The sequence below is a fragment of the Coregonus lavaretus genome, assembly GCF_964263955.1.
Source record: "Coregonus lavaretus genome assembly, chromosome: 38".
NCBI lineage: Eukaryota > Metazoa > Chordata > Actinopteri > Salmoniformes > Salmonidae > Coregonus > Coregonus lavaretus.
Window position 1 is genome coordinate 19,428,287 of NC_140025.1, and position 26,736 is coordinate 19,455,022.

General features: G+C 42.0%; 1 protein-coding gene across 1 annotated transcript in view; it reads right to left on the reverse strand.

Annotated features, from left to right (window-relative positions):
- Positions 1–304: 304 nt before the first annotated feature.
- LOC311112038 (N-chimaerin) overlaps positions 305–26,736 on the reverse strand; it is a 53,501-nt gene continuing 27,069 nt past the window's right edge. Inside the window, exons 8-14 of the mRNA XM_084155008.1 lie at positions 18,280–18,357; positions 17,039–17,123; positions 6,806–6,979; positions 6,505–6,582; positions 5,977–6,114; positions 5,754–5,859; positions 305–2,555 (exon numbers count right to left, since the gene is read on the reverse strand). Of these exons, the coding sequence (XP_084011134.1) occupies positions 2,384–2,555; positions 5,754–5,859; positions 5,977–6,114; positions 6,505–6,582; positions 6,806–6,979; positions 17,039–17,123; positions 18,280–18,357 (831 nt within the window). The 3' untranslated portion in view covers positions 305–2,383. The remainder of the gene's footprint in view (positions 2,556–5,753; positions 5,860–5,976; positions 6,115–6,504; positions 6,583–6,805; positions 6,980–17,038; positions 17,124–18,279; positions 18,358–26,736) is intronic.

The window sequence follows — 26,736 nt, forward strand, 5'->3', positions numbered from 1 at the left end:
TTTACACATTTTTTTTTGGGGGGGGGTAGACTACAAAGTAGCCTACAGTATGCCTACCTGGCAGAATTATATGATTATTTGCATCAATCCAGTGGCCATTTGTTAAGCAAACTCTGCAATCACGAGTGCTACAGAAACCTATGCTAACCAAACATGGTGTCTTGCTGGAGTGCGCTTGTATTACACCCCAAAATCTAAATTTCTTCCAGACCTCCAAAGTAGTCTCCTGATGTGGATTAAGCATTGGTGTGGACTTAGAACATCCAATTTGGTTGTCTTTCTATAAAGATTTTGAGCGCGAAAACAAAAAAAAAACGAAAACTGAAACCTGAAAACACAAATTTGGGAAAGAACTGAATCAGACAAAATAAGATTTTATAGGGCCCTACATTATCAAATTATTGGTGGTGGGCACCAATATTGATCATTCGATATGAATCTAATATTTTGATAGCGATATGAGCAAGGCATGTCGTGATATCGATTTATTCTTCCTATTAACTTACACCGTTATGCAAAAAAGCATACATGACTGATCCTGCTTGCACAAAACCCTCTCACAGACCTTGCCACAGGCTAAGCATACTTAATTGCCTGATGGGCCATCCACTGTGGATGGGCTTCCCATTGTAATCAAACTGGTTAGGTAGGTTTATGCTACCTGAACATTCACACTTGGCCCTATGGGCAATCCGTACGCAGTTGTTTGACTTCACAGAGTCGTGGAAGTGAACAGAAAAGCAAACATTCACGCAGTTGCAAAGTATTTTATACAAACAGATATATCGAATCAAAAAATGCAACTGATATCAATTTTCCATATCGGTGCCCATCACTAATTATAAATAACACTTCGTCATCTGATCCAAGTTAACCCATTTTTTAAATGTAAATGTTATATTAGCAGATCAGGCTTACCCTAATAAAAAATTGGACTGGAGCGTAAATCGCATAATGGTCAAATTTGGATTCGCACCAAACCAGACTGACTCAACTTTGCATCCATTGAGCTATTTGGTAACATAAATACTTTTTAAACTACAACAGTTTTGTGCCCCCAAAATGTCCAATTCACGTTAATGGTGATAGGCAGATTTACCTCAACATTAACTTCCCACTGTTGAAATAACGATAAACTTTCAGAATGTTGAAATTAAAACACTACTTTTACCACAGTCACTAATACCATTGATATGAATACAAGCAATACCATTACTGCTACTACTTTTAGACAGCTGAAGAAAGCACACACATTTTCTTCAGGAAATGCACAGTTTCTAGTTACCTTTTGCCATAGTCTGACCAGGGAATAAAGGGACACTTCGAACAACCAAAACGGATGGACAATGTTGATAGGAAGGTAGAAAGGCACAATCATGTACAATGACACTGCAAGGTAAAAGTGGGAGGCTGGATCACTTGTTCACATTGGCTGCTCTTTAACAGTAGGGGCAGTGAGTGCCAATTGTGTGGTACGTCATTAGAATGTAAATGCAGTGCAGATGTACATGGGACACAACGCTAATATGACATAGTACATTTCAGGCACCCATTATGGCTTGTGACTGCTAGGCTACTTTTAGAACTACTGGCTGAAATTATATAAATATCCCACTGCATCTCTTTCAAAAAGTCACCTCAAAAAGTTGTTGTTTGAATGTAAAAGAACATACAAACAACAATGTTAAACAAAATAAAAAAGGTTTTTAACCGATGGTATTCTGTTACATCCAGGTACATTAGTGATTCACATAAAGAATAAACCCATCATGAAACAATGAGCCACATCTACAAGATCGAAGAGAGCAGTTAATGAGTAAGTGTGACCCATTGAGATAGATAGAGGACTCATCATGGATATAACCCGTTTTGGCATGGACATTGCCATTGAGGGCTTCCACCATGCTTCCACCATTTTAAAGTAGTAAAAGTAGCCAACTGGGTAGAGATTCCTATGGGTTGTAGCTTCAATGGCACTGCCCATGCTGTCACAGACGCTATAAATGTCAGAGATAAAGTTGAGTCCTCTCTCTAATCTATCTCTTTGGTGTGACCCAATATCTGAAAACAAAACACATACTAGCTATCCAAAGGAATGTGTGGTCCATCAATTACCCCCGACAGAAATGGGGGGGGGGGGGGGTGAACATGCAAAAGACAAGTCTAAGGTACGTGATCCAAACCCATCAGACATCTCTTTAGACAGGGTTCACTGGGAGTGGGAGATAATGTACAATGGCGCAAATACTCCTTCATTATTCTTCAAGTCTTGGTTTTACAAAGGGAAAAATATACAAAACAAAATTGTCACTTCCTCCTTTCTAAATGATGAGTAAATCGCTTACTCATGATTTAAGATTCCTTCATTGTTTGTCATCCCCTTTCAAAACAGAATGTCTTCGTTCTTTATGAGCGTCTCCACCACCTGTCTCTGGTAGCGGATGTCATTGAGCGCCGTCATGGCATCCAGGTCTGGGGCACGCATGAGGGTGGGCCCAAAAACAATTCCAAGGTTTTCTGCATTCATCAGGTTGTCTTTCTCATTTTGGGTTACCCTTTGGAGAGGAGCAGGAAAGGGTCAGGGCAAAGAGAGAGAAACTGCTAAAAAATAACCAGTTTGGGGGCCATTGACATGCTCATTCAAGACCAATGCGTTTTCTACCATAAAACAATTATTGCCTACTGTTAACGTATCACGCCTAGTAAAAAATATTAACTCTAAAATTAATAATAATTAAAAAAGGCATTTGTCTTGATTGCATAAGTATTTGTGCTAAGAACTTCCTTAACAAGTCACACAACAACTTGATTTTGTATTTAAAATAAGGCAAAGGCTGTGGATGCGGAGGTAACCACCCCATCCTGCCCCCCTTGGATACCTTTTCCCCAGAACTGAAGATCCGAATCACGTTGTGCATGCGATTCTTTAGGTCTAAATTTTTGTGGTCACCCTCTGTTCACATTTCTCACTGTCAATTGTGAATGATAATTCTTCAAGTTTTACCGGTGAAACATCCATGCAGCATCTGCATGCCAACCATTTGATCTCTATCAGTTCCATGGGAATATGCATTTAGATCTTCTTGAGTTATGTAGGCCTACAGTGTTGCTTTGAATTCTGCACAGTGAGCTAATTTTAGAGCAGATGTTAACTGTAGCATACCTGTGTTTTGTTTCAATAAATGCACATATTTTGTCTATTGGCACACGCTGTTGAGTTTTGGCCACATGAGAAAAATGAGACCATTCACACAATCATCCTAAAATCTCATAATTGAGGTGGTTTTCTCGTCAGTACGTTATACTATGCTATTATATTCGGTTCTGTTATATAGAATACTATCAATATGTGATCTTGCAGACATTGATTCAGCCTTGATCTAACATTATTAAACAAGCATAATTCGCCAGAGTAGCCTGTTCTCTGGGCAGCTGAACGAGTAGAGCAGAGACTAATTGCCAAGACAAACGGCGTTGCTACCCACAAGCTAACATTTTTTTTCCTCAATTCATGATTGAATTTGAATTATGTGAATAATGCTAATGACGATGGTGAAGGGGGTGATTGAATTTAGTTCACAATGGCAAGATAAACAAAGTGAATGGATGCGCAGACTGCATTGGAGATGCATTAGAATTTGGAACATCTTACTCTAGTTATTTATATGGAAAAAAATTCTATTTTATTGTATTATATTGCATTATATTATTATAAAATACCATAACAGAATCATTTGACATGGCAGGAATCAATCTTTCAACGTGAGATAAAGATGCTGTTAGATTTCACCGGAACAGAGCGGCAAAATACGTGCATGCCAGGGATTCCGTTAGGAAAATGTGGCGCCGGACATTTGACCAGCAGCATTTTAATTTAATGCTCAGAATGAAATAAATCACATTTCGATTATGGTAATTAATATTAACAAAACATGCAAGTCGAGGATGCAACGACGTGTGTCCTTACCGCGCACTTTGAAGATGTTAGAATAACTGTCCACATTTACTTTTCCTCAGCCAACAAGACGAGTAAGAACAGCAAAATCACTAGCCTATGCATAGGCAAAGCGTGAGTTTAAAGTTTTCACCATAAAAATGCACCTTTATAATAAAGCATTCCATGCATCATCACATTTGCAGACTTTTGTAAGATAGCCTACTATTTGTAATATGATTGACTATCCAATCTACTCATCATTACTCAATCACTGTTTGCAAAAAAAAGACCAATCAATGCATGGCTGAGCGAGTATAGTGTAGAGGCCTGGGCTATATCAGACACATTTCTTCTTTCTTTGCACGGGAAAAACACATTTCATGCAATTCTACTACACTTTATATGACTGGAGACATCAGCAGAATATGTTTTAATAGGACAAATTACAGGGTAGCCAACTCTGCTGAAACTGACAAAGAATCAATAAAAATGGCATTGTCCATATAACAGGCCTACGATAAGGGGAGACACAAATAGAATATGACGTCCATCTAAACTGGAGGAGGAAATTATTGTCCAAAAACAAACTTTTATGTGGGACTGACCCAACAATGAGTGTGAATATGCGCAGTGCGCATTTTCTTATGGCGGATGCTCTCCGCTGCGGCCGATGCTCTCCGCTGGTGCCAATAAGATAGGCTTACTGTTGTTCGCTCAATTAAGTTGAACATTTTAGACAGATTAGTATTTTCATTGTCTTCTCTTTACAGCAATAGCCATTTGCTTTCCAACCTATGTTTTCCTGCTATTGAATTTAGAAATATTTTAATATGCCTGGCTGGGCCTCTACTTTCACTGACAGTCGGAACTCAACAATAATCTATTTGGTATTTGCAGCGCTCGCTGCCTTTCCTTCTGACTGTAGGCAATGTGATTTAAAACAATCCACAATTTGTTTTATTTTTAAGGTTAGGGGAAGCTAATGATCCTGTGGCCAAATCATGATTTAGTAGTCTATTTTGAATGATTTTATTTATTTCTGTATAGACAGGAGTAGGCTAATATAGGCTATATAAATTTAGTAATTTAGCAAATCTACCCCATAGTAGAAAAGTTGACCTATTCTATTGGTCAGCCTGTCGACAAAGAAATAGCCCAAACAGACTCTGGGACAGTTGTAGGACGATAGAGCCCAAATTCATACAACCAGTAGGCCTAGGTGACATAAAAAAACGTTAAAAAGTAATGAATTTGAGGTAACAGATCAGAACATTTAGCTATTATTACTATTATTTCTTAACATTACTAGCGCAGCAATGCGCACAAGGCAGTAGGCTACGCGCAAATGTGCATTTGGCTCCCGGACAATGAAAGAAAGTTGAAAACCAATAGAACATGAGAAATAGTCTACTGGTTTCAAATCTGTATAAAATAATTGCCTCCACTGATTTGGTGAGATTTTGCCAAGGCTACTTCGAAGCAAGGTCAAACATGCCTCATAATATGTAGTAAAATGCTCAGGTTTCAAACAATTAAGTAGCTACAGTATATGTTTTAAAAACGCATACTGCCTCCAGCTCATTGCAAAGTGGTGTGAGAAATACAAATATTAGCTCTTTTTAATTGTGGCCCAAAAACTTTTTTTAACAACCTAATGGCTGTCCACCAAGTATTGCTTTAGGGGCGCAAATATCTATGCAATCAAGACATCTCCAGATTTAAAAAAAAATTGTTAATAGACTGTTAATCTAATCATTGTCTCTTCTCAATGACTAGGCACTGTTTTACCATAATATACTCCGATATCTAGTCTCACCTCTTTAAGTGGGCCATGAGATAACACAGTGTTTCACAGTGTGCAGGTGGCAGCAGCTTCAGAGCTTCATGATGGGCCTCCAACCGCTTGTCTGGATCTGTGATCTCTAGAACCCGACAAACGCACACACAGTCAGCGTCTGTAGGACAGGAACCATAATACACACACCCAATAACAAAAATCAAACAGAAATATCCATAATCGTGCTAAGTTTAGGACTAACTTGCTGCCTCCATGAACCTTGGGTAGGCGTCGTATGTGATAAGAGGAATAGGTAGATCCCTGAAGTACAGTTTCAGTGCGCCAGTGATTATGTTGATGTCTTCATACACATTCACAGAAATGTCTGCCTTTTCACCATCTATTGGGAGACAGAGGGAGGAATTTAACTTGCCTATAGATGGGGCAGTCAATTATAAGATGCCACAAAGGTTGCAAGCATCCATATGGAAAAAAGGAGGTCTTAGAATTACATAGTTTTGTAGCTGTGCAGCCGGTCTAGAGATGGTAAACTCAGTTGGCACTTGATTGGCCTTACTTGATAACTGCCATTAACAATTAAACAAATGTAATTAATGAACAATGAAATCAGTTTTTGTCCAACCTAGTTCTCCGCAATCTTGCAGCAATATCAACAATAGGCCATGGACAGCATTTTTCAAGGACTAAGTCCAATTGATACCCACTGACTGCCCCACCCAGAAAGCAGGTAACTGAATGAGATACAGTGGCAAAGGAAAAAAGGCCTTGCCTCTGTCAAAAGCCAGCTTCACATCTTCAATCAGATCACTGAAGCCTGAGATTCTGTACAGGCCCTCAGACTGAACACCTACAGAAAGAGAAGGATAGTGGAGAGAAAGACAATGACAAATTAAACGGCTTTACATTTTCATCAAACTAACACCAGTGCAAATTCATACCTCTCCATTACTTGTCAGGTGCTCAGGAAATTCGAACAAAGTAACATGAACGTTGTTACTGGAGGATGTCTGAAACCATAACAACCCTATAGCAAAAAAAACATCACAAGTGGGTCGGTTTCTACTGCTCACCTCTAGACTCAATCTCTTGTATGCACATGTCCACCACCATGGGTCGCTTGGAATTGTGGGCTTTCACCAGGGTCGTGAGGTCACAACTGTATACTTTCTTGACATGCTTGAGGTCAGGCTTGCAGTCGTTTGGCACCATTTTGGAACACTGCTTGTGGACATTCAAACCGCAATCTGGGGAGAAAAAGAGATGGGACTAGCAAAAATGCTGTATAATTTAATTTAACCTTTATTTAGGTCTCATTATCACAATTAAATGGCAGGCAGTATCAAATCAAATCAAATTTTATATAATACAACAGGTATAGACATTACAGTGAAATACTTACTTACAGCCTTTAACCAACAATGCATTTATTTCTTCATAAAAAAAGTAAAATATAACAACAACAAAAAAGTGTTGAGAAAAAAAAGAGCAGAAGTAAAATAAAATAACAGTAGGGAGGCTATATATACAGGGGGGTACCGGTGCAGAGTCAATGTGCAGGGGCTAGTTGAGGTAGTTGAGGTAATATGTACATGTGGGTAGAGTTAAAGTGACTATGCATAAATAATTAATAGAGTAGCAGCAGCGTAAAAAGATGGGGTGGGGGTGGGGGTGGGGGGGGGCAGTGCAAATAGTTCAGGTAGCCATGATTAGCTGTTCAGGAGTCTTATGGTTTGGGGGTAGAAGCTGTTGAGAAGTCTTTTGGACCTAGACCTGGCACTCCGGTATTGCTGGCCGTGTGGTAGCAGAGAGAACAGTCTATGACTAGGGTGGCTGGAGTCTTTGACAATTTTGAGGGCCTTCCTCTGACACCGCCTGGTATAGAGGTCCTGGATGGCAGGAAGCTTGGCCCCAGTGATGTACTGGGCTGTACGCACTACCCTCTGTAGTGCCTTGCGGTCGGAGGCCGAGCAGTTGCCATACCAGGCGGTGATGCAACCAGTCAGGATGCTCTTGATGGTGCAGCTGTATAATTTTTTGAGGATCTGAGGACCCATGCCAAATCTTTTCAGTCTCCTGAGGGGGAATAGGCTTTGTCGTGCCCTCTTCACAACTGTCTTGGTGTGTTTGGACCATGATAGTTTGTTGGTGATGTGGACACCAAGGAACTTGAAGCTCTCGAACTGTTCCACTACAGCCCCGTCGATGAGAATGGGGGCGTGCTCAGTCCTCTTTTTTTCCTGTAGTCCACAATCATCTCCTTTGTCACGTTGAGAGAGAGGTTGTTATCCTGGCACCACACGGCCAGGTCTTTGACCTCCTCCCTATAGGCTGTCTCATCGTTGTCGGTGATCAGGCCTACCACTGTTGTATCGTCAGCAAACTTAATGATGGTGTTGGAATCGTGCCTGGCCATGCAGTCATAGTGTACAGGAGGGGACTGAGCACGCACCCCTGAGGGGCCCCCGTGTTGAGGATCAGTGTGGCAGATGTGTTGTTACCTACAGTTACCACCCGGGGGGCGGCCCGTCAGGAAGTCCAGGATCCAGTTGCAGAGGGAGGTGTTTAGTCCCAGGATCCTTAGCTTAGTGATGAGCTTTGAGGGCACTATGGTGTTGAATGCTGAGCTGTAGTCAATGAATAGCATTCTCACGTAGGTGTTCCTCTTGTCCAGGTGGGAAAGGGCAGTGTGGAGTGCAATAGAGATTGCATCATCTGTGGATCTGTTGGGGCGGTATGCAAATTGGAGTGGGTCTAGGGTTTCTGGGATAATGGTGTTGATGTGAGCCATGACCAGACTTTCAAAGCACTTCATGGCTACAGACGTCAGTGCTACGGGTCGGTAGTCATTTAGGCAGGTTATCTTAGTGTCCTTGGGCACGGGGACTATGGTGGTCTGCTTGAAACATGTTGGTATTACAGACTCAGCCAGGGACATGTTGAAAATGTCAGTGAAGAGACTTGCCAGTTGGTCAGCACATGCTCGGAGTACACGTCCTGGTAATCTGTCTTGTGAATGTTGACCTGCTTAAAAGTCTTACTCACATTTGCTACGGAGAGTGTGATCACATAGTCATCCGGAACAGCTGGTGCCTCGAAGCGAGCATAGAAGTGGTTTAGCTCGTCTGGAAGTCTTGTCACTGGGCAGCTCGCGACTGTGCTTCTCTTTGTAGTCAGTTTGTAGTTCTTTATAATAGTTTTCAAGCCCTGCCACATCCGACGAGCGTCAGAGCCGGTGTAGTACGATTCAATCTTAGTCTTGTCCTGACTCTTTGCCTGTTTGATGGTTCGTCGGAGGGCATAACAGGATTTCTTATAAGTGTCCGGGTTAGAATCCCGCTCCTTGAAAGCGGCAGCTCTACCCTTTAGCTCAGTGCGGATATTGCCTGTAATCCATGGCTTCTGGTTGGGGTATGTAAGTACGGTCACTGTGGGGACAACGTCATCAATGCACTTATTGATGAAGCCAGTGACTGATGTGGTGTACTCCTCAATGCTATCTGAAGAATCCCGGAACATGTTCCAGTCTGTGCTAGCAAAACAGTCCTGTAGCTTAGCATCTGCGTCATCTGACCACTTTTTTATTAACCGAGTCACTGGTGCTTCCTGCTTTAGTTTTTGCTTATAAGCAGGAATCAGGAGGATAGAGTTATGGTCAGATTTGCCAAATGGAGGGTGAGGGAGAGCTTTGTATGCGTCTCTGTGTGTGGAGTAAAGGTGGTCTAGAATTTTTTTTCCTCTGGTTGCACATTTAACATGCTGGTAGAAATTAGGTAGAACTGATTTAAGTTTCCCTGCATTAAAGTCCCCGGCCACTTGGAGTACTGCCTCTGGAAGAGCGTTTTCCTGTTCACTTATGGCTTTATACAGCTCATTCAGTGCAGTCTTAATGCCAGCATTGGTTTGTGGTGGTAAATAGACAGCTGTTAAAGATATAGATGAAAACTCTCTTGGTAAATAGTGTGGTCTACTATACTCTACCTCAGGCGAGCAAAACCTCAAGACTTCCTTAGTATTTAATTTGGTGCACCAGCGGTTGTTTACAAATATACACCGCCACCCCTTGTCTTACCGGAGTCAGCCGTTCTATCCTGCCGATGTATCGTATAGCCCGCTAGCTGTATGTTGTCCATGTCGTCGTTCAGCCACGACTCGGTGAAACATAATATATTACAGTTTTTAATGTCCCGTTGGTAGGATAACCGTAATCTTAGGTCATCAAATTTATTTTCAAATGATTGAACATTGGCTAATAGGATTGATGGAAGAGGCAGTTTACTCGCTCGCCGTCGGATCCTTACAAGGCACCCCGACCTACGTCCACGATATCTCCGTCTCTTTCTCATGCGAATGACGGGGATTTGGGCCTTGTCGGGTGTCTGTAGGATATCCTTCCTGATATCCAGAAGCTCTTTTTGGTTATAAGAGACGATGGCAGAAACATTATGTACAGAATAAATTACAAATAACGCAGAAAAACACACATAATAGTACAATTGGTTAGAGGGCTGTAAAACTGCAGCCATCTTCTCCGGCACCGTTACAGTTTTTTTAGCGGAGCAGAACTAAAAACTCTTCTTCTGTTACAATGCCTACAGACTGTCCTCAATGTTATGCCAATCTGATTGCTTTTCCAATTGGAGATGAATTGTATATTTTTTATTTAACCTTTATTTAGGCAGGGGGTCCCCCATTGAGACCAGCCTCTTTTGCAAGGGAGCCCTGTATTACAAGAGCAGCAAGCAATTACACATTAGTTAGAGACAAATACTTCAAATCAAGAAAAAGTACAAGAGTAAGAATCCACTCATTCATGCACATCATTTCTTAAGGTCTGCTGTGATGATCTCTGATCATTTTTCCCTTAAAGTGGCATTGAAAACTACAGCATGATGTCAATTCCTGTTGGGCTGCCAAGGCCGCTGGTGTCAGCTTGAGCACTCTTAAGAGAGCAATAGAAAAAGTGAGATCTGCCTCCGCCCCTGATTATGTCCTAGCGAAAATAAAGAGTTAAGCAGTGGTCGTTTTTTGTTGTTGTATGGAGGGCAATGGGAGAGTGTCGAACATAAACATTTATTGCCAACTTGCTACGTTAGGCCTATTTGATATAATTTAAGTTTCATAATGCTTAGGTTGTTACAGCCACTTATGCCAGTGCCAATGTACTGGCATTAGTGAATGCACTTCACATCCTGCCAACTTTGAGATAAATGACTATAATCGGAGTTGTATTTGTGTTGGCCGATAAAGAACACAGGAAACACATGCTCCCACAGACGCCAGTCTGAAATCCTGTGATGTCAGCTTCTTTCTCGGTGCAAGGTTAGTGGTAAAATGATGCTCTGATATGATTTGGCATCTTAAGGGCAAGGGTGAAAAGGCTAGTAGGCAAATAACTAATGACCACCATTTGACCTTGAGACCCTAAAATGGCACACATGTTTATATGACAAACTTTTTTCATTTAATTTGACACAAGCTTTGGTGTTGTTCCTATTACCCCTTGAAATGAGTGTCTCTAGACAGACGGGTTGCCTCCCACAATGTGCCAATGCTCCAGCTTACACGTCTGTAGAAGTTCCGGAGTCAGAAATTAGATGGGCTTCACCGGTGATGTCACTGCCGTAGCCGCTTGTTACCCTAGCTAAACATGAGCACAATTCCTGCTTGCATTTTAAGCCCCGCCTAACCAAACTGGTGATTTGTTGGGAGAGTTGTCTGTCTGAAGAGGACCCTCCCTATGATTTTTTTTTGGGGGGGATGTCCAAGAGAAGACAGACATCCTACCCAGACCTAGTGCTCTACAGTATATGCCTATGATTTAAAATCAACACAGGTAGGCTATTGTTTTCAAATAGGTTGCCCATTTGTCAGATAACCCTAGCCTACAGCCCAATACATTTTTTAACTACAACTTAACTTACACTTGTGGAAATTGGCCTATATGGATAGGGCCAAATAAATATGTTTCTAACAGAAGAACTATAAAAAGCATATGCATGACCATTGTAGCACTGGAAAGAGAACACTGGTGATTATGGGAAAATTATCAGACCGAAAAGGTGATGACACTACAGTTCACCTGATTCAAGAATCCAAACACTACACTTGATTTTATGTGCATTTTACATTTACTGTTCTTTTCACAGCATTCGTCTATAACGAAATCTGAAAAAATACTAGATACATTTAGTAACATAATAATATTCATTGACATTTTGGAGTAGGTGGAAGATAAAAAATGATTACAAGGGTTTGAGTGAGAGGTCTAACTGGTGTCTCAAAACTGTGTACACTTTCTAATTAAATTCAATGCACTTTTATTACTAAAAGGAAAGAGTTTAACTATAAGGTGTTATTTTATTTTCTCTAGCGTTGACAATTGAGGAACTGAAGCATGAACACTTGTTGTTATTTGTTTGGAACACAGCCCTGCATCCCCGCCATCACACAATTACTGTTGTTTACTGTTGATGTTGGGCGATTAGACCTGGCACGCGTTTCAATTCATCCCAAAAGTTGTTCAATGGGGTTGAGGTCAGGGCTCTGTGCAGGCCAGTCAAGTTCTTCCACACAGATTGACAAACCATTTCTGTATGGACCTTGCTTTGTGCACGGGGGCATTGTCATGCTAAAACAGGAAAGGCACTTCCCCAAACAGTTACCAAAAGTTGGAAGCACAGAATCGTCTAGAACGTAATTGTATGCTGTAGCGTTAAGATTTCCCTTCACTGGAACTAAGGGGCCTAGCCCGAACCATGAAAAACAGCCCCAGACCATTATTCCTCCTCCACCAAACGTTATAGTTGACACTATGCATTGGGGCAGGTAGTGTTCTCCTGGCATCCGCCAAACCCAGATTCGTCCGTCGGACTGTCAGATGGTGAAGCGTGATTCATCACTCCATCACTAACATTCACTCGTCAGAGACCAGCCACCCGGACAGCTGATGAAACTGTGGGTTTGCACAACCAAATAATTTCTGCACAAACTGTCAGAAAGCATCTCAGGGAAGCTCATTTGCGTGTTCGTCGTCCTCACCAGGGTCTTAACCTGACTGCAGTTCGGCGTCGTAACCGACTTCTGTGGGCAAATGCTCACCTTCGATGGCCACTGGCACGCTGGAGAAGTGTACTTTACACAGATGAATCCCGGTTTCAATTGTACTGGGCAGATTGCAGACACCGTGTATGGCGTTGTGTGGGCGAGCGGTTTGCTGATGTCAATGTTGTGAACAGAGTGCCCCATGGTGGCGGTGGGATTATGGTATGGGCAGGCATAAGCTACGGACAACGAACACAATTGCATTTCATCGATGGCAATTTGAATTCACAGAGATACAGTGACGAGATCCTGAGGCCCATTGTCGTGCCATTCATCCGCCGCCATCACCTCATGTTTCAGCATGATAATGCACGGCCCCATGTCGCAAGGATCTGTACACAATTCCTGGAAGCTGAAAATGTCCCAGTTCTTCCATGTCCTGCATTCTCACCAGACATGTCACCCATTGAGCATGTTTGGGATGCTCTGGATCGACGAGCACGACAGCGTGTTCCAGTTCCCGCCAATATCTAGCAACTTCGCACAGCCATTGAAGAGGAGTGGGACAACATTCCACAGGTCACAATCAACAGCCTGATCAACTCTAGGTGAAGGAGATGTGTCGCGCTGCATGAGGCAAAATGGTGGTCACAACAGATACTGACTGGTTTTCCGATCCACGCCCCTACTTTCTTTAAGGTATCTGTGACCAACATATGCATATCTTTATTCCCAATCATGTGAAATCCATAGATTAGGACCTAATGAATTTATTTCAATTGATTGATTTCCTTATATGAACTGTAACTCCGTAAAATCTTTGAAATTGTTGCCTTTATATTTTCATTCAGCATATATAGACAAACAAAAGTAGGCTAGTTAGTCAATGTTTCTCATCTAAACTATTGCACACTTGAATAATGCATTCACAAGTGTACAACAAAATGCTGTCAACTGGTATTATGGCATTTATTGCAAGGCTTCAGAGAGACACTCTTTACACAATTCCCCTCAGAGAGGGGTGTGGTGTAGAAGTGTCCCCAGCTACCTATGGAAGTGGTTTGGGAATCTGAAGCCAGATCAGTCCCTTAGGCTCATCTCCCGATATTCTACTTTTCTGTTTACATTAGCTACACTTAATTTGGATTTGGCGATGCTACATTCTCGCCACACACCTCCAAAGTACCTTAAATATCACAGTAGTTCGGAAGCTAGAATGCTATGCGAGCAGCTTCTCATCTAAGCCATGAAACCCTTCAATAATGATAATCTATTATTGAGAAGAGAATTGTATTGGATTCACCATTTGTGTACCTTGTATCCTAGAGGTCTGAACCAAGAGTTTGATATCAGACCATTTCTTACATGAATATGTCACTATTTTCTGGAACTACTACCCTCATTGTTATTCAATTATTATAGATACAACAATTGTTTTTGCACCCACCACGCGTCATGTCCGCAATGGTCATGTGAGGTGAAATGTGTATATTTTGGGATGTGAGCACTCAGTTTGTTTGTTTGACTTGACGAAGATCCGTTTCGGATCGAAATGTTGTCTATAAAGCGGTGAATTGGGAGCTTTAACAGTGTGCGGGCCAGCTTGTTCTATACCCTTCAACAATACAACAATTCACAAGCATGTGCATAACATTTCAAAGGGTTTATTTTCCCAGCTGCGGGCAAGGTTCTGACAGATGGGTGTGTCTTGGTGGTGGCAAGGACACACCCAAGAAACACCCACATCAAACCACACCCCTAAGCCAACACACGTTTGGCTTCTGTCATGGCCGCCAGAATTTCTTGAGGAGCAAGCCAAAAAATGAGGCCAAATCAGCGGGTGCAGTTCCCCTTTAAGAATTCAACAGGCTATTACTGCATTTAAAGGTCAATTTCACCACTTTTCAACCTCATTCATTATCTCCAGAACCATACCAGTGTCTATGTGAAAATGGCACATTTCTACGTTTTGTATTAAAATATATAAAGTTTTAAATGTTTTACCCGATCACATCAAAAGTAAAAACAGTGATTTTCTCACACAGATTTGCGGTGACGTTGGGAGCAAGAAAATACCCTCCCTATGGCTGGAAACTCGTTGCAGGTTTTAAAAATCACTTTTCTTTACTTTTAGGACATTTCTTCTTATCTTTATAACCAGAGATCACAGAAACGCACCGTTTTCCCATATGTAGGGTGCATTTGTCAATTCACTCTGGAGTGTCAGTGTGCGCTCTGGGCCGTTAGTAAATACAGGGCGTTGTCAGATTATCTGTTTGTAAATTCAGAGCGTTTTGCATTCGCAGCATTCAGAATGCACACTGGACACTCTGGCAGAGGAGTGATCCGATTGTTCTGACCTCAAAACCTATTCACAATGACATTGGGCTGGATGCTGATAGAGGACACTTGCTGAATGATCAGAGAAATGATAGTCAAAGCTTTTCTTTTAGGGTATTTACAGAAAAATAAGTCCTGGATGCTTTGCAAGCAATAGACAAGAAATCCACATGGGCCGACCAATTGGATCCTGGTCTGCTTAAGTGTGCAGCGCCCATCATTGTTGGCTCAATAACACACATTTTTTATTTAACATTGTTATCAGGAAATATTCCAAAAGTATGGAAATCAGTTATTGTGCTGCCTCTCCATAAGGGCAGGGATAGTAGTGATCTTAATAATTATCACCCTATTTCAAGGCTTCCTTGTCTAGCTAAGATTCTTGAATCATTGGTAAAAGTACAACTTTGCTCTTTTTTATCTGATAAATTAATTTTGAATGTAAACCAATCAGGGTTTAGGCCTGGGCATAACACTATTACAGCAACCACTATAGTTGTTAATTATCTTGTCAATACGTTACACACTAAAATGAAATGTGCTGCTTTGTTTGTGGACCTGTCAAAGCTTTTGAATAAGTTGTCCTCAATAGGCCTGAGCTCTGTTCATGGTTTCATGATTATCTTAGTGACAGAACTCAGGCCATCGTGATTGATAGGGTTAAGTGCATTTCTTGAAGTATATAAAGGTGTACCACAGGGGTCGATTTTGGGACCTGTTCTCTACACAATTTATATATAAACACCATTGGTTAATCTGTTAAAAATTGTAAACTTCATCTATATGCGGATGATCCTATGTATGCTATTGCCCCAACTGTTGATCTGGCTGTGTTAAAAACTACAGTGAGATTTTATAGCTATGCAGGAATCCCTTGCCGATTTAAAACCTGTGCTTAATATAGGTAAAATATGGTTCTCCAATTGAACATGTTCCTGCATATAAATACTTAAGCATTTGGATTGATATGGATTTGACGTTTTTTTTAAACATATAGATGAGCTGGTTAAGAAGCTACGATTTAAAAAGTTGGCTTTTTCGACAAGCAGATCTTGCCTTTCTCTAAGAAGTAGGAAGCAGATTATTCAGTCAACCTTTTAATCTGTTCTTGATTATGGTGATATTATTTATCAAAGTGCAGCTGCTACTACTCTTAAACCTTTGGATGCCATCTACCATAGTGCCCTTAGTTTTGATACTCATCACTGCATCCTGTATCAAAAGGTTGGCTGGACTTCGCTAAAGACCCGTAAATCTCCCCATTACTCCCTTTTTGTTTACAAGGCCCTAATTCATAAACTTCCGTCTTATCTAATTTTGCTGTTTAAGTATTGACACCTGAGTTGCCTAACCCGTTCACAGGATTGGTTAACTCAAGGTTCCTAGGGTCTCCACCGAGCTAGGTAAATCTGCTTTTTTGTTTTAATGCACCGTATTGCTAGAACTAAATTCAAAATACATTTCATTTTGATGTTCTGGTGCCGTTTGGGTTTAGGCAGTCAAGCACCCAAGCTAACATTGACTAGCTTGCTAGCTACTTTAAAGACAAATTAAATGTGAGAACAGTTCACTGACCATTTTATTCACTTTTGCAGAGCTGGTTAGATTATTTTCATGTTATCAAGAGGGTTAGTGATTGTAACTTACTGGCAACATTTCAATTCGTTTTTTTAGCCAATGTTTACTGGCACCTGTCATATCAACAAGAATTCATAAATTCATCAATTATTCTACGCTCGGACACGCTCAAACCAGAGTGCTCTGAACTCTTGGTAGATTACCAGAGTGAATTTACGCACGCCCTGTAGACACTGGTATGGTGCTGGATATGATGTCTCCTCGAAACCGGGTTCAAACTAGCTGTGTGTAAAAAGACAAAACACAAAGCAGAGATCACAGTTTGCTTCCCACCCTCCCTTTACCTGCACATTTAACTCCCTGAGCGATGAGGCCCCACATGAAGTTGGCACAATATTCACACCAGTGGGGTCCCCGGAAGGTGTGCACCTGCAGGTGAGAGGAAGAGAGGATGGACAACATGGTCACCTTTTTACTGGATGGAAGGATAGATGGACAGACTTTCCCCTGGCTCTGAAGGAGCCAATTGGGGAATTATCCCTGTGAGAGAGATAACCAGCGCTAGAAAGCAGACTGGCAGGCCTTAATTGGGGTTGGAGAGTAGAGGTGGTGTGTGTGTTTGTTTGTTTGTTTGTGTGTGTGTGTACCATGGTTGACACAATGCCAGGATTATCACTGATATCTAAAAGGGACCACATCAGAAATGGTCAACATTTATCTCCAGTGAAAAGCATTGTGGACTCATAAGATTTCGAGGAGATATATGATTACCCAAAAAAATAAATCAGACCCCTTGTTGTTTTAGATTATTTTGGGAATGGGAAAGTGGAGGATAGGCATCTTGTGCAAATGACAGAGACTATGTAAGCCCAAGACAAACAACAAATGAGAGAACCTAATGACTGGTGTTATTGCCGTCTTGGTTTAAAAATAAATATCTTACAAAACAAAAATAATGATTGTTAAATGGCTATACCTTTTTAAATGACACTTTTTTGTGCTTTTATGAATAGAACATATGAATCCATTATATTCATTGCATTTATGAAACAACGGATACGCAATATTTCAGATTTTCACTTTATGTCTCATGCTCTAGTGAAATAATAACTGGCTGTTGGCTGAGAGTATTTTAGGAGAAGATGGTGGTTGTGTTTGACTGGTAAGAGGCGTGGTTAGCAAGATGAGGCTGAGTCCCCAAGCGTCTGGCTGGGCAGAATGGGCATAAGGGCTGTGTTGTGTTGTCAGGTAGCTTTGCTACCTCGCCCTCTCCCCGTTTATATGAGCTACCCACGACAGGTCCGGTAGCCAGTCAGACTACACTATCAGTTGCTGAGGACTACTGCAATCCCCCCTTCTCCATCATATGACTACTCAAAATGCTGCTCACTAGTCGGAAGCCCATCAGAGATTCTTTTTTTTTTTTTTACAAACAGCCAATTTTCTCCCCCTCTGCACATTCCAAAAACGTAAATTACGCCAATCAAACAACTTCAAATGTTACATAACCATCATAAAGGCAGTGAAAAGGGGACAGCAGATAAGGAAAAGTAAGAAGCGCTGAGCAGGCAGAGTCAGGTCTTACCTTGAAATTGTGGACTTTCTCATACTTGGTCGCGTGGTCGTTCTCCTTCAGGGTGGCTCGACGGACCAGCGAGGTGAGCTGTGAATAGGCAAACAGTTTGAGAGGTTGCCAGAAGGTGGCAGGGGGCTTCTGGGTCCCTGACACCATTCTCAAACCCAGTGCTGTGGCCAGAATGTCATGCTGCGCCCCCTCCTTCTTAGCCTTGTGTACCAGAGACTTCTTCCCCTCCCTGACTATGTACAACTCCCTGGATGGCATGGTGGGTGGGTAATAAAAGGGAAATTCCCCCCGTTTTCTCAGAGAACAGCTGATGTGATGCCTACGTGGAGGACTGACAGAGCAAGCGCACAGAGGTCAACTCGGAGCAGCTCAGAGCTAGCCTGTACTCAGCACTGCTGCTTGCATCGTTAAAAATCAAAGCCGCATGTAAAACAAAACAAGCCAACAAAAGCAGCAGGTAGAATCCACTAAGAATGCAAAGATCTGAAAGGAAAAAATTGAACAAAAAGTAGTTGAGCATTCCTTTCAATTACAGTGCCACAGAATTTTGTCCTTAATACTGTGCTGATCATGTCTAAACGAGATTCTTCCTCGAAGATCTGGCTTGACTGTGTGCATTTATGCAGGTGAGATGTGTGGCTGAGTTACTCCTCTCCTCCCTATGTCGCACTGATACTGTCACTGGTGCACAGACAAAACCCAGAGTGAATACAGCCATGGGGGGAGAGAAAGAGAGAGCGAGCGAAAGTGGGTGGAGCATTGTGTAATCACTGCTGGATTTACAGTGGGGAGAACAAGTATTTGATACACTGCCGATTTTGCAGGTTTTCCTACTTACAAAGCATGTAGAGGTCTGTAATTATTATCATAGGTACACTTCAACTGTGAGAGACGGAATCTAAAACAAAAATCCAGAAAATCACATTTTATGATTTTTAAGTTATTAATTTGCATTTTATTGCATGACATAAGTATTCGATACATCAGAAAAGCAGAACTTAATATTTGGTACAGAAACCTTTGTTTGCAATTACAGAGATCATACGTTTCCTGTAGGTCTTGACCAGGTTTGCACACACTGCAGCAGGGATTTTGGCCCACTCCTCCATACAGACCTTCTCCAGATCCTTCAGGTTTCGGGGCTGTCGCTGGGCAATAAGGACTTTCAGCTCCCTCCAAAGATTTTCTATTGGGTTCAGGTCTGGAGACTGGCTAGGCCACTCCAGGACCTTGAGATGGTTCTTACGGAGCCACTCCTTAGTTGCCCTGGCTGTGTGTTTCGGGTCGTTGTCATGCTGGAAGACCCAGCCACGACCCATCTTCAATGCTCTTACTGAGGGAAGGAGGTTGTTGGCCAAGATCTCGCGATACATGGCCCCATCCATCCTCCCCTCAATACGGTGCAGTCGTCCTGTCCCATTTGCAGAAAAGCATCCCCAAAGAATGATGTTTCCACCTCCATGCTTCACGGTTGGGATAGTGTTCTTGGGGTTGTACTCATCCTTCTTCTTCCTCCAAACACGGCGAGTGGAGTTTAGACCAAAAAGCTCTATTTTTGTCTCATCAGACCACATGACCTTCTCCCATTCCTCCTCTGGATCATCCAGATGGTCATTGGCAAACACCCACGAGGTGAGATCTTGCATGGAGCCCCAGACCGAGGGTGATTGAACTTCTTCCATTTTCTAATAATTGCGCCAACAGTTGTTGCCTTCTCACCAAGCTGCTTGCCTATTGTCCTGTAGCACATCCCAGCCTTGTGCAGGTCTACAATTGTATCCCTGATGTCCTTACACAGCTCTCTGGTCTTGGCCATTGTGGAGAGGTTGGAGTCTGTTTGATTGAGTGTGTGGACAGGTGTCTTTTATACAGGTAACGAGTTCAAACAGGTGCAGTTAATACAGGTAATGAGTGGAGAACAGGAGGGCTTCTTAAAGAAAAACTAACAGGTCTGTGAGAGCCGGAATTCTTACTGGTTGGTAGGTGATCAAATACTTATGTCATGCAATAAAATGCAAATGAATTACTTAAAAATCATATAATGTGATTTTCTGGATTTTTGTTTTAGATTCCGTCTCTCACAGTTGAAGTGTACCTATAATAAAAAATTACAGACCTCTACATGCTTTGTAAGTAGGAAAACCTGCAAAATCAGCAGTGTATCAAATACTTGTTCTCCCCACTGTATATGTCACTTTGAGAATAAGCCAATCAGAGAAAAGAACAGGCTGGGCTTCATCACCAGTGCTATAGTATATTCCTATTACCCCACAGGCAGAATGAGTGAGAGATGAGGGGACTGAATGAGAGCTCAATCCTACAATACAGCTCAATGTCACTTGACGCTGCCACTGTAGCTCCATGGTTGAGAGACCGAGCATTAACAATCTGAATGCTACAAAAACACATCTACCAAATACAGAAAAAATTACAAATAGTTGAAAACATTTAAAAATCATTACAATTCCCAAAATGTTTGGATATGGTGCATTTGATTGAACTTTCAGAGAACTTAGTCCTACATGGTTGTAACCTTCAGAGTAAAAACTCGTCTCCCGAGTGGCGCAGGGGTCTGTGCCACTAGTAGCTGTGCCACTAGAGATCCTGGTTCGAATCCAGGCTCTGTCATAGCCGGCCGCGACCGGGAGACCCACAATTGGTCCAGGGTAGGGGAGGGAATGGCCGGCAGGGATGTAGCTCGGTTGGTAGAGCATGGCGTTTGCAACGCCAGGGTTGTGGGTTCGATTCCCACGGGGGGCCAGTATGAAATTTTTTAAAAATAATGTATGCACTCACTAACTGTAAGTTGCTCTGGATAAGAGCGTATACTAAATGTATTTTTTTTCTTCAAAACAGCTATTTACAAAAAAATTATTGTCATGTCACTTTATAGTATGCATCACAAGTGTTTTAGGTTCAGGGGACAACAGGCCAACAAAAGTGGGGGATAAGGCTATGTAAAAGAGCTTCCTTTCTATTAGAGTGACCCACACATTAGTTAAAGAACACCATGCTTTCCCTGAATATCATTTCAATCAAAATAAAACAAACTGTTTGTGTTCTCCACGTTTGTAAGAATATTAGGTTTCTCTTGAACATAGCCTACACAAATATTTGAAAATAACAGCCAATGACTGGGGATTTCCATTTGTCAGATCCTCCTTCCCTGCTGTTTGTTAATCCCTGCTGTTTGTTATTCAAACACAAATAAGCCATTGTGTAAATCATAATAATAATAATAATAATATGCCATTTAGCAGACGCTTTTATCCAACGCGACTTACAGTCATGCGTGCATACATTTTTGTGTATGGTGGTCCCGGGGATCGAACCCACTACCTTGGCGTTACAAGCGCCGTGCTCTACCAGCTGAGCTACAGAGGACCACATCATGACCAGTTCCAAAACACCACAGTGGTCTGGAGCCATTTGATGAATCAATATTGCTATTTGTTTTGTATGTTAGTAGTACGGTAGTATGTCAACCTAGTCCAATAGCAGGTAAACTAACATACAGTGAGGGAAAAAAGTATTTGATCCCCTGCTGATTTTGTACGTTTGCCCACTGACAAAGAAATTATCAGTCCATAATTTTAATGGTAGGTTTATTTAAACAGTGAGAGACAGAATAACAACAAAATAATCCAGAAAAACACATGTCAAAAATGTTATAAATTGATTTGCATTTTAATGAGGGAAATAAGTATTTGACCCCCTCTCAATCAGAAAGATTTCTGGCTCCCAGGTGTCTTTTATACAGGTAACGAGCTGAGATTAGGAGCACACTCAAAGGGAGTGCTCCTAATCTCAGTTTGTTACCTGTATAAAAGACACCTGTCCACACCAGCAATCAATCAATCAGATTCCAAACTCTCCACCATGGCCAAGACCAAAGAGCTCTCCAAGGATGTCAAGGACAAGATTGTAGACCTATACAAGGCTGGAATGGGCTACAAGACCATTGCCAAGCAGCTTGGTGAGAAGGTGACAACAGTTGGTGTGATTATTCGCAAATAGAAGAAACACAAAATAACTGTCAATCTCCCTCGGCCTGGGGCTCCATGCAAGATCTCACCTCGTGGAGTTCCAATGATCATGAGAACGGTGAGGAATCAGCCCAGAACTACACGGGAGGATCTTGTCAATGATCTCAAGGCAGCTGGGACCATAGTCACCAGGAAAACAATTGGTAACACACTACGCCGTGAAGGACTGAAATCCTGCAGCGCCCGCAAGGTCCCCCTGCTCAAGAAAGCACATATACAGGCCCGTCTGAAGTTTGCCAATGAACATCTGAATGATTCAGAGGAGAACTGGGTGAAAGTGTTGTGGTCAGATGAGACCAAAATCGAGCTCTTTGGCATCAACTCAACTCGCCGTGTTTGGAGGAGGAGGAATGCTGCCTATGACCCCAAGAACACCATCCCCACCGTCAAACATGGAGGTGGAAACATTATGCTTTGGGGGTGTTTTTCTGCTAAGGGGACAGGACAACTTCACCGCATCAAAGGGACAATGGACGGGGCCATGTACCGTCAAATCTTGGTTGAGAACCTCCTTCCCTCAGCCAGGGCATTGAAAATGGATCGTGGATGGGTATTCCAGCATGACAATGAGCCAAAACACACGGCCAAGGCAACAATGGAGTGGCTCAAGAAGAAGCACATTAAGGTCCTGGAGTGGCCTAGCCAGTCTCCAGACCTTAATCCCATAGAAAATCTGTGGAGGGAGCTGAATGTTCGAGTTGCCAAACGTCAGGCTCGAAACCTTAATGACTTGGAGAAGATCTGCAAAGAGGAGTGGGACAAAATCCCTCCTGAGATGTGTGCAAACCTGGTGGCCAACTACAAGAAACATCTGACCTCTGATTGCCAACAAGGGTTTTGCAACCAAGTACTAAGTCATGTTTTGCAGAGGAGTCAAATACTTATTTCCCTCATTAAAATGCAAATCAATTCATAACATTTTTGACATGCGTTTTTCTGGATTTTTGTTGTTGTTATTCTGTCTCTCACTGTTCAAATAAACCTACCATTAAAATTATAGACTGATCATGTCTTTGTCAGTGGGCAAACGTACAAAATCAGCAGGGGATCAAATACTTTTTTCCCCTCACTGCATAAACATAAACATACACATACACACACACACACATTTCACCCAGTGAGTGAGGGGTGACGGTACCTCATTGTCAGTGACAGTGGGCCGGCAGGTAGCCTGGCAGTTAGGAGCATTGGCCCAGTAAGCGAAAAGGTTGCTGGATCAAATCCGCGACGACAAGGTAAAATATGTTGTTCTGCCCTTGAGCAAGGCAATTAACCCTAATTGCTCCAGGGTCGCCGTGAGGTGTGAAATGGAAAAACATTTTCATTTCACACCTGTACAGGTTACCCATTTGTACATAAGTGAAACAGGACTATATAAGCACCCAATACTTATTATTACACAGTTGATCTTGGGCTATAATGCAAAGCAGTGCAGTTTAATTAAAATGCACCAATGAGTGAGCAGCCATCCATTCAAAATGCCACTCAAATCAGAGAGTGTTGCTCTACTGAACATCCACTCCAGTCCAATGTGGCAGAACAGCATTCATCTCAATGGGAATATAAGGTCATCATGAGTAAGTTGAGTGCTAGACTGGATTGTTGCATCCAGTACAACGTGGGAAACTCGCAGTTCCCACAGAAGCATTTAGAAGGTGGGTTGCTATGAATACACAATGATCCAATATATAAGTAAAAAATAAACAAAACAAAACTGTTTCTATGTTCGAGCTAGGGGACAGCACTTTTCTCTTCTGCTGCGGAGGAATACAAGACACATTACTTGTTATATACAGTGCATTCATTAAGTATTCAGACCCCTTGACTTTTACCACATTACAGCCTTATTCTGAAATGTATGAAATTGTTTTTCCTCATCAATCAACACACAATACCCCATAATGACAAAGCAAAAACAGGTTTAGACATTTTAGCAAATGTATTAAAAAAATGAAATATCACATTTACATAAGTATTCAGACCCTTTACTCAGTACTTTGTTGAAGGACCTTTGGCAGCGATTACAGCCTACAAGCTTGGCACACCTGTATTTGGGGAGTTTCTCCCATTCTTCTCTGCAGATCCTCTCAAGTTCTGTCAGGTAGGATGGGGAGCGTCGCTGCACAGCTCTTTTCAGTTCTCTCCAGAGATGTTCGATCGGGTTCAAGTTCAGGCTCTGGCTGGGCCACTTAAGGACATTCAGAGACTTGTCCCGAAGGCACTCCCGCGTTGTCTTGGCTGTGTGCTTAGGGTCATTGTCCTGTTGGAAGGTGAACCTTCACCCCAGTCTGAGGTCCTGAGCGCTCTGGAGCAGGTTTTCATTAAGGATCTCTCTGTACTTTGCTCCATTCATCTTTGCCTCGATCCTGACTAGTCTCCCAGTCCCTGCCGCTGAAAAACATCCCAACAGCATGATGCTGCCACCACCATGCTTCACTGTAGGGATGGTGCCAGGTTTCCTCCAGACGTGATGCTTGGCATTCAGGCCAAAGAGTTCAATCTAGGTTTCATCAGACCAGAGAATCTTGTTTCTCATGGTCAGAGTCCTTTAGGTGCCTTTTGGCAAACTCCAAGCAGGCTGTCATGTGACTTTTACTGAGGAGTGGCTTCCATCTGGCCACTCTCCTATAAAGGCTTGATTGGTGGAGTGCTGCAGAGATGGTTGTCCTTCTGGAAGGTTCTCCCATTTGCTCTGTCAGTGACCATTGGGTTCTTGGTCACCTCCCCTCGATTGCTCAGTTTGGCCGGGTGGCTAGCTCTATTTCATTTTTTATTTTTAGTCATTTAGCAGACGCTCTTATCAGAGCGACTTACAGTTAGTGAGTGCATAAAAAAATTTCATACTGGCCCCCCGTGGGAAACGAACCCACAACCCTGGCGTTGCAAGCGCCATGCTCTACCAACTGAGCTACACGGGGCCTGGGAAGTCTTTGTGGATCCAAACTTCTTCCACTTAAGAATAATGGAAGCCACTGTGTTCTTGGGGACATTCAATGCAGCAGAAATGTTTTGGTACCCTTCTCCAGATCTGTGCCTCGACACAATCCTTTCTCGGAGCTCTACGGACAATTCCTTCGACCTCATGGCTTGATTTTTGCTCTGACATGCACGGTCAACTGTGGGACCTTATATAGACAGGTGTGTGCCTTTCCAAATCATGTCCAATCAATTGAATTTACCACAGATCAAGTTCTATAAACATCTCTAGGATAATGAATGGAAACAGGATGCACCGGAGCTCAATTTCGAGTCTCATAGCAAAATGTTTTTGGTAAAATGTCTAAAAACCTGCTTTCGCTTTGTCATTACAGTGTATTGCGTGTAGATTGATGAGAAAAAAACATTAATTTAATCCATTTTAGAATAAGGCTGTAATGTGGAAAAAGTCAAGGGGTCTGAACACTTTCCAAATGCACTGTAAACTGGAATGACGCATGATTGTGGATAGATCTAAGCAGCAGGAAGTAGAGTACAGGTCATGATTGGGGAAGCTGGTCTCTGCCTGCAGGTCAAGACTGTTAAGAATCTGTACAGTACAGGGATAGATAACAGCAGCTATCTCACTTAAACATCTGTGCCTGAGGTTCACAGAGGCTCTGAGAACTGGAAAGATGTCTCCCTCTCCCGCTCACCTCTTATCCTTACTCCTAAATTTGCCCGATTCCATCTCTTCCCCCTCACACTCTCTGCAACTCCCTCTCCCCACCACCATCTTTCTCTTCTTCTCTGTGTGTGTAGCACACTCCTGATGGTGAGGTCTAAAAGTATTTGGACAGTGACATTTTTAGTTATTTTGGCTCTGTACTCCAGCACTTTGGATTTTAAATGATACAAGGACTATGAGATTAAGGTGAAGACTTTAATTTGAGGGAATTTTCATCCATATCGGGTGAACAGTTTAGAAATTACAGCACTTTTGGTACATAGTCCATTTTAGGGAACCAAAAGTATTTGGACAAATTCACTTTTATGAGTTGTCAAAAGTTTAGCATTTGGTCCCATAATTCCTAGCATGCAATGACCACATCAAGCTTGTGACTATACAAACTTGTTGGATGCATTTATAGTTTGTTTTGGTTGTGAAATAGAAATGAATGGTAAATAATGTATTGTGTCATTTTTGGAATCACTTACTGTAAATAAGAATATAATAGGTTTCTGAACACTTCTGCATTAATGTGGATGCTACCATGATTACGGATAATTCTTAATGAATCGTGAATAATGACGAGTGAGAAAGTTAGAGGCACAAAGATCATACCCCCAAGACATGCTAACCTCTCACCATTACCAATAACAGGGGAGGTCAGAATTTCTTGGCGGTATGATATTTATGCCTCCAACTTGCTCACTCATCTTTATTCACGATTCATTCAGGATTATCTGTAATCATAGTAGCATCTACATTAAA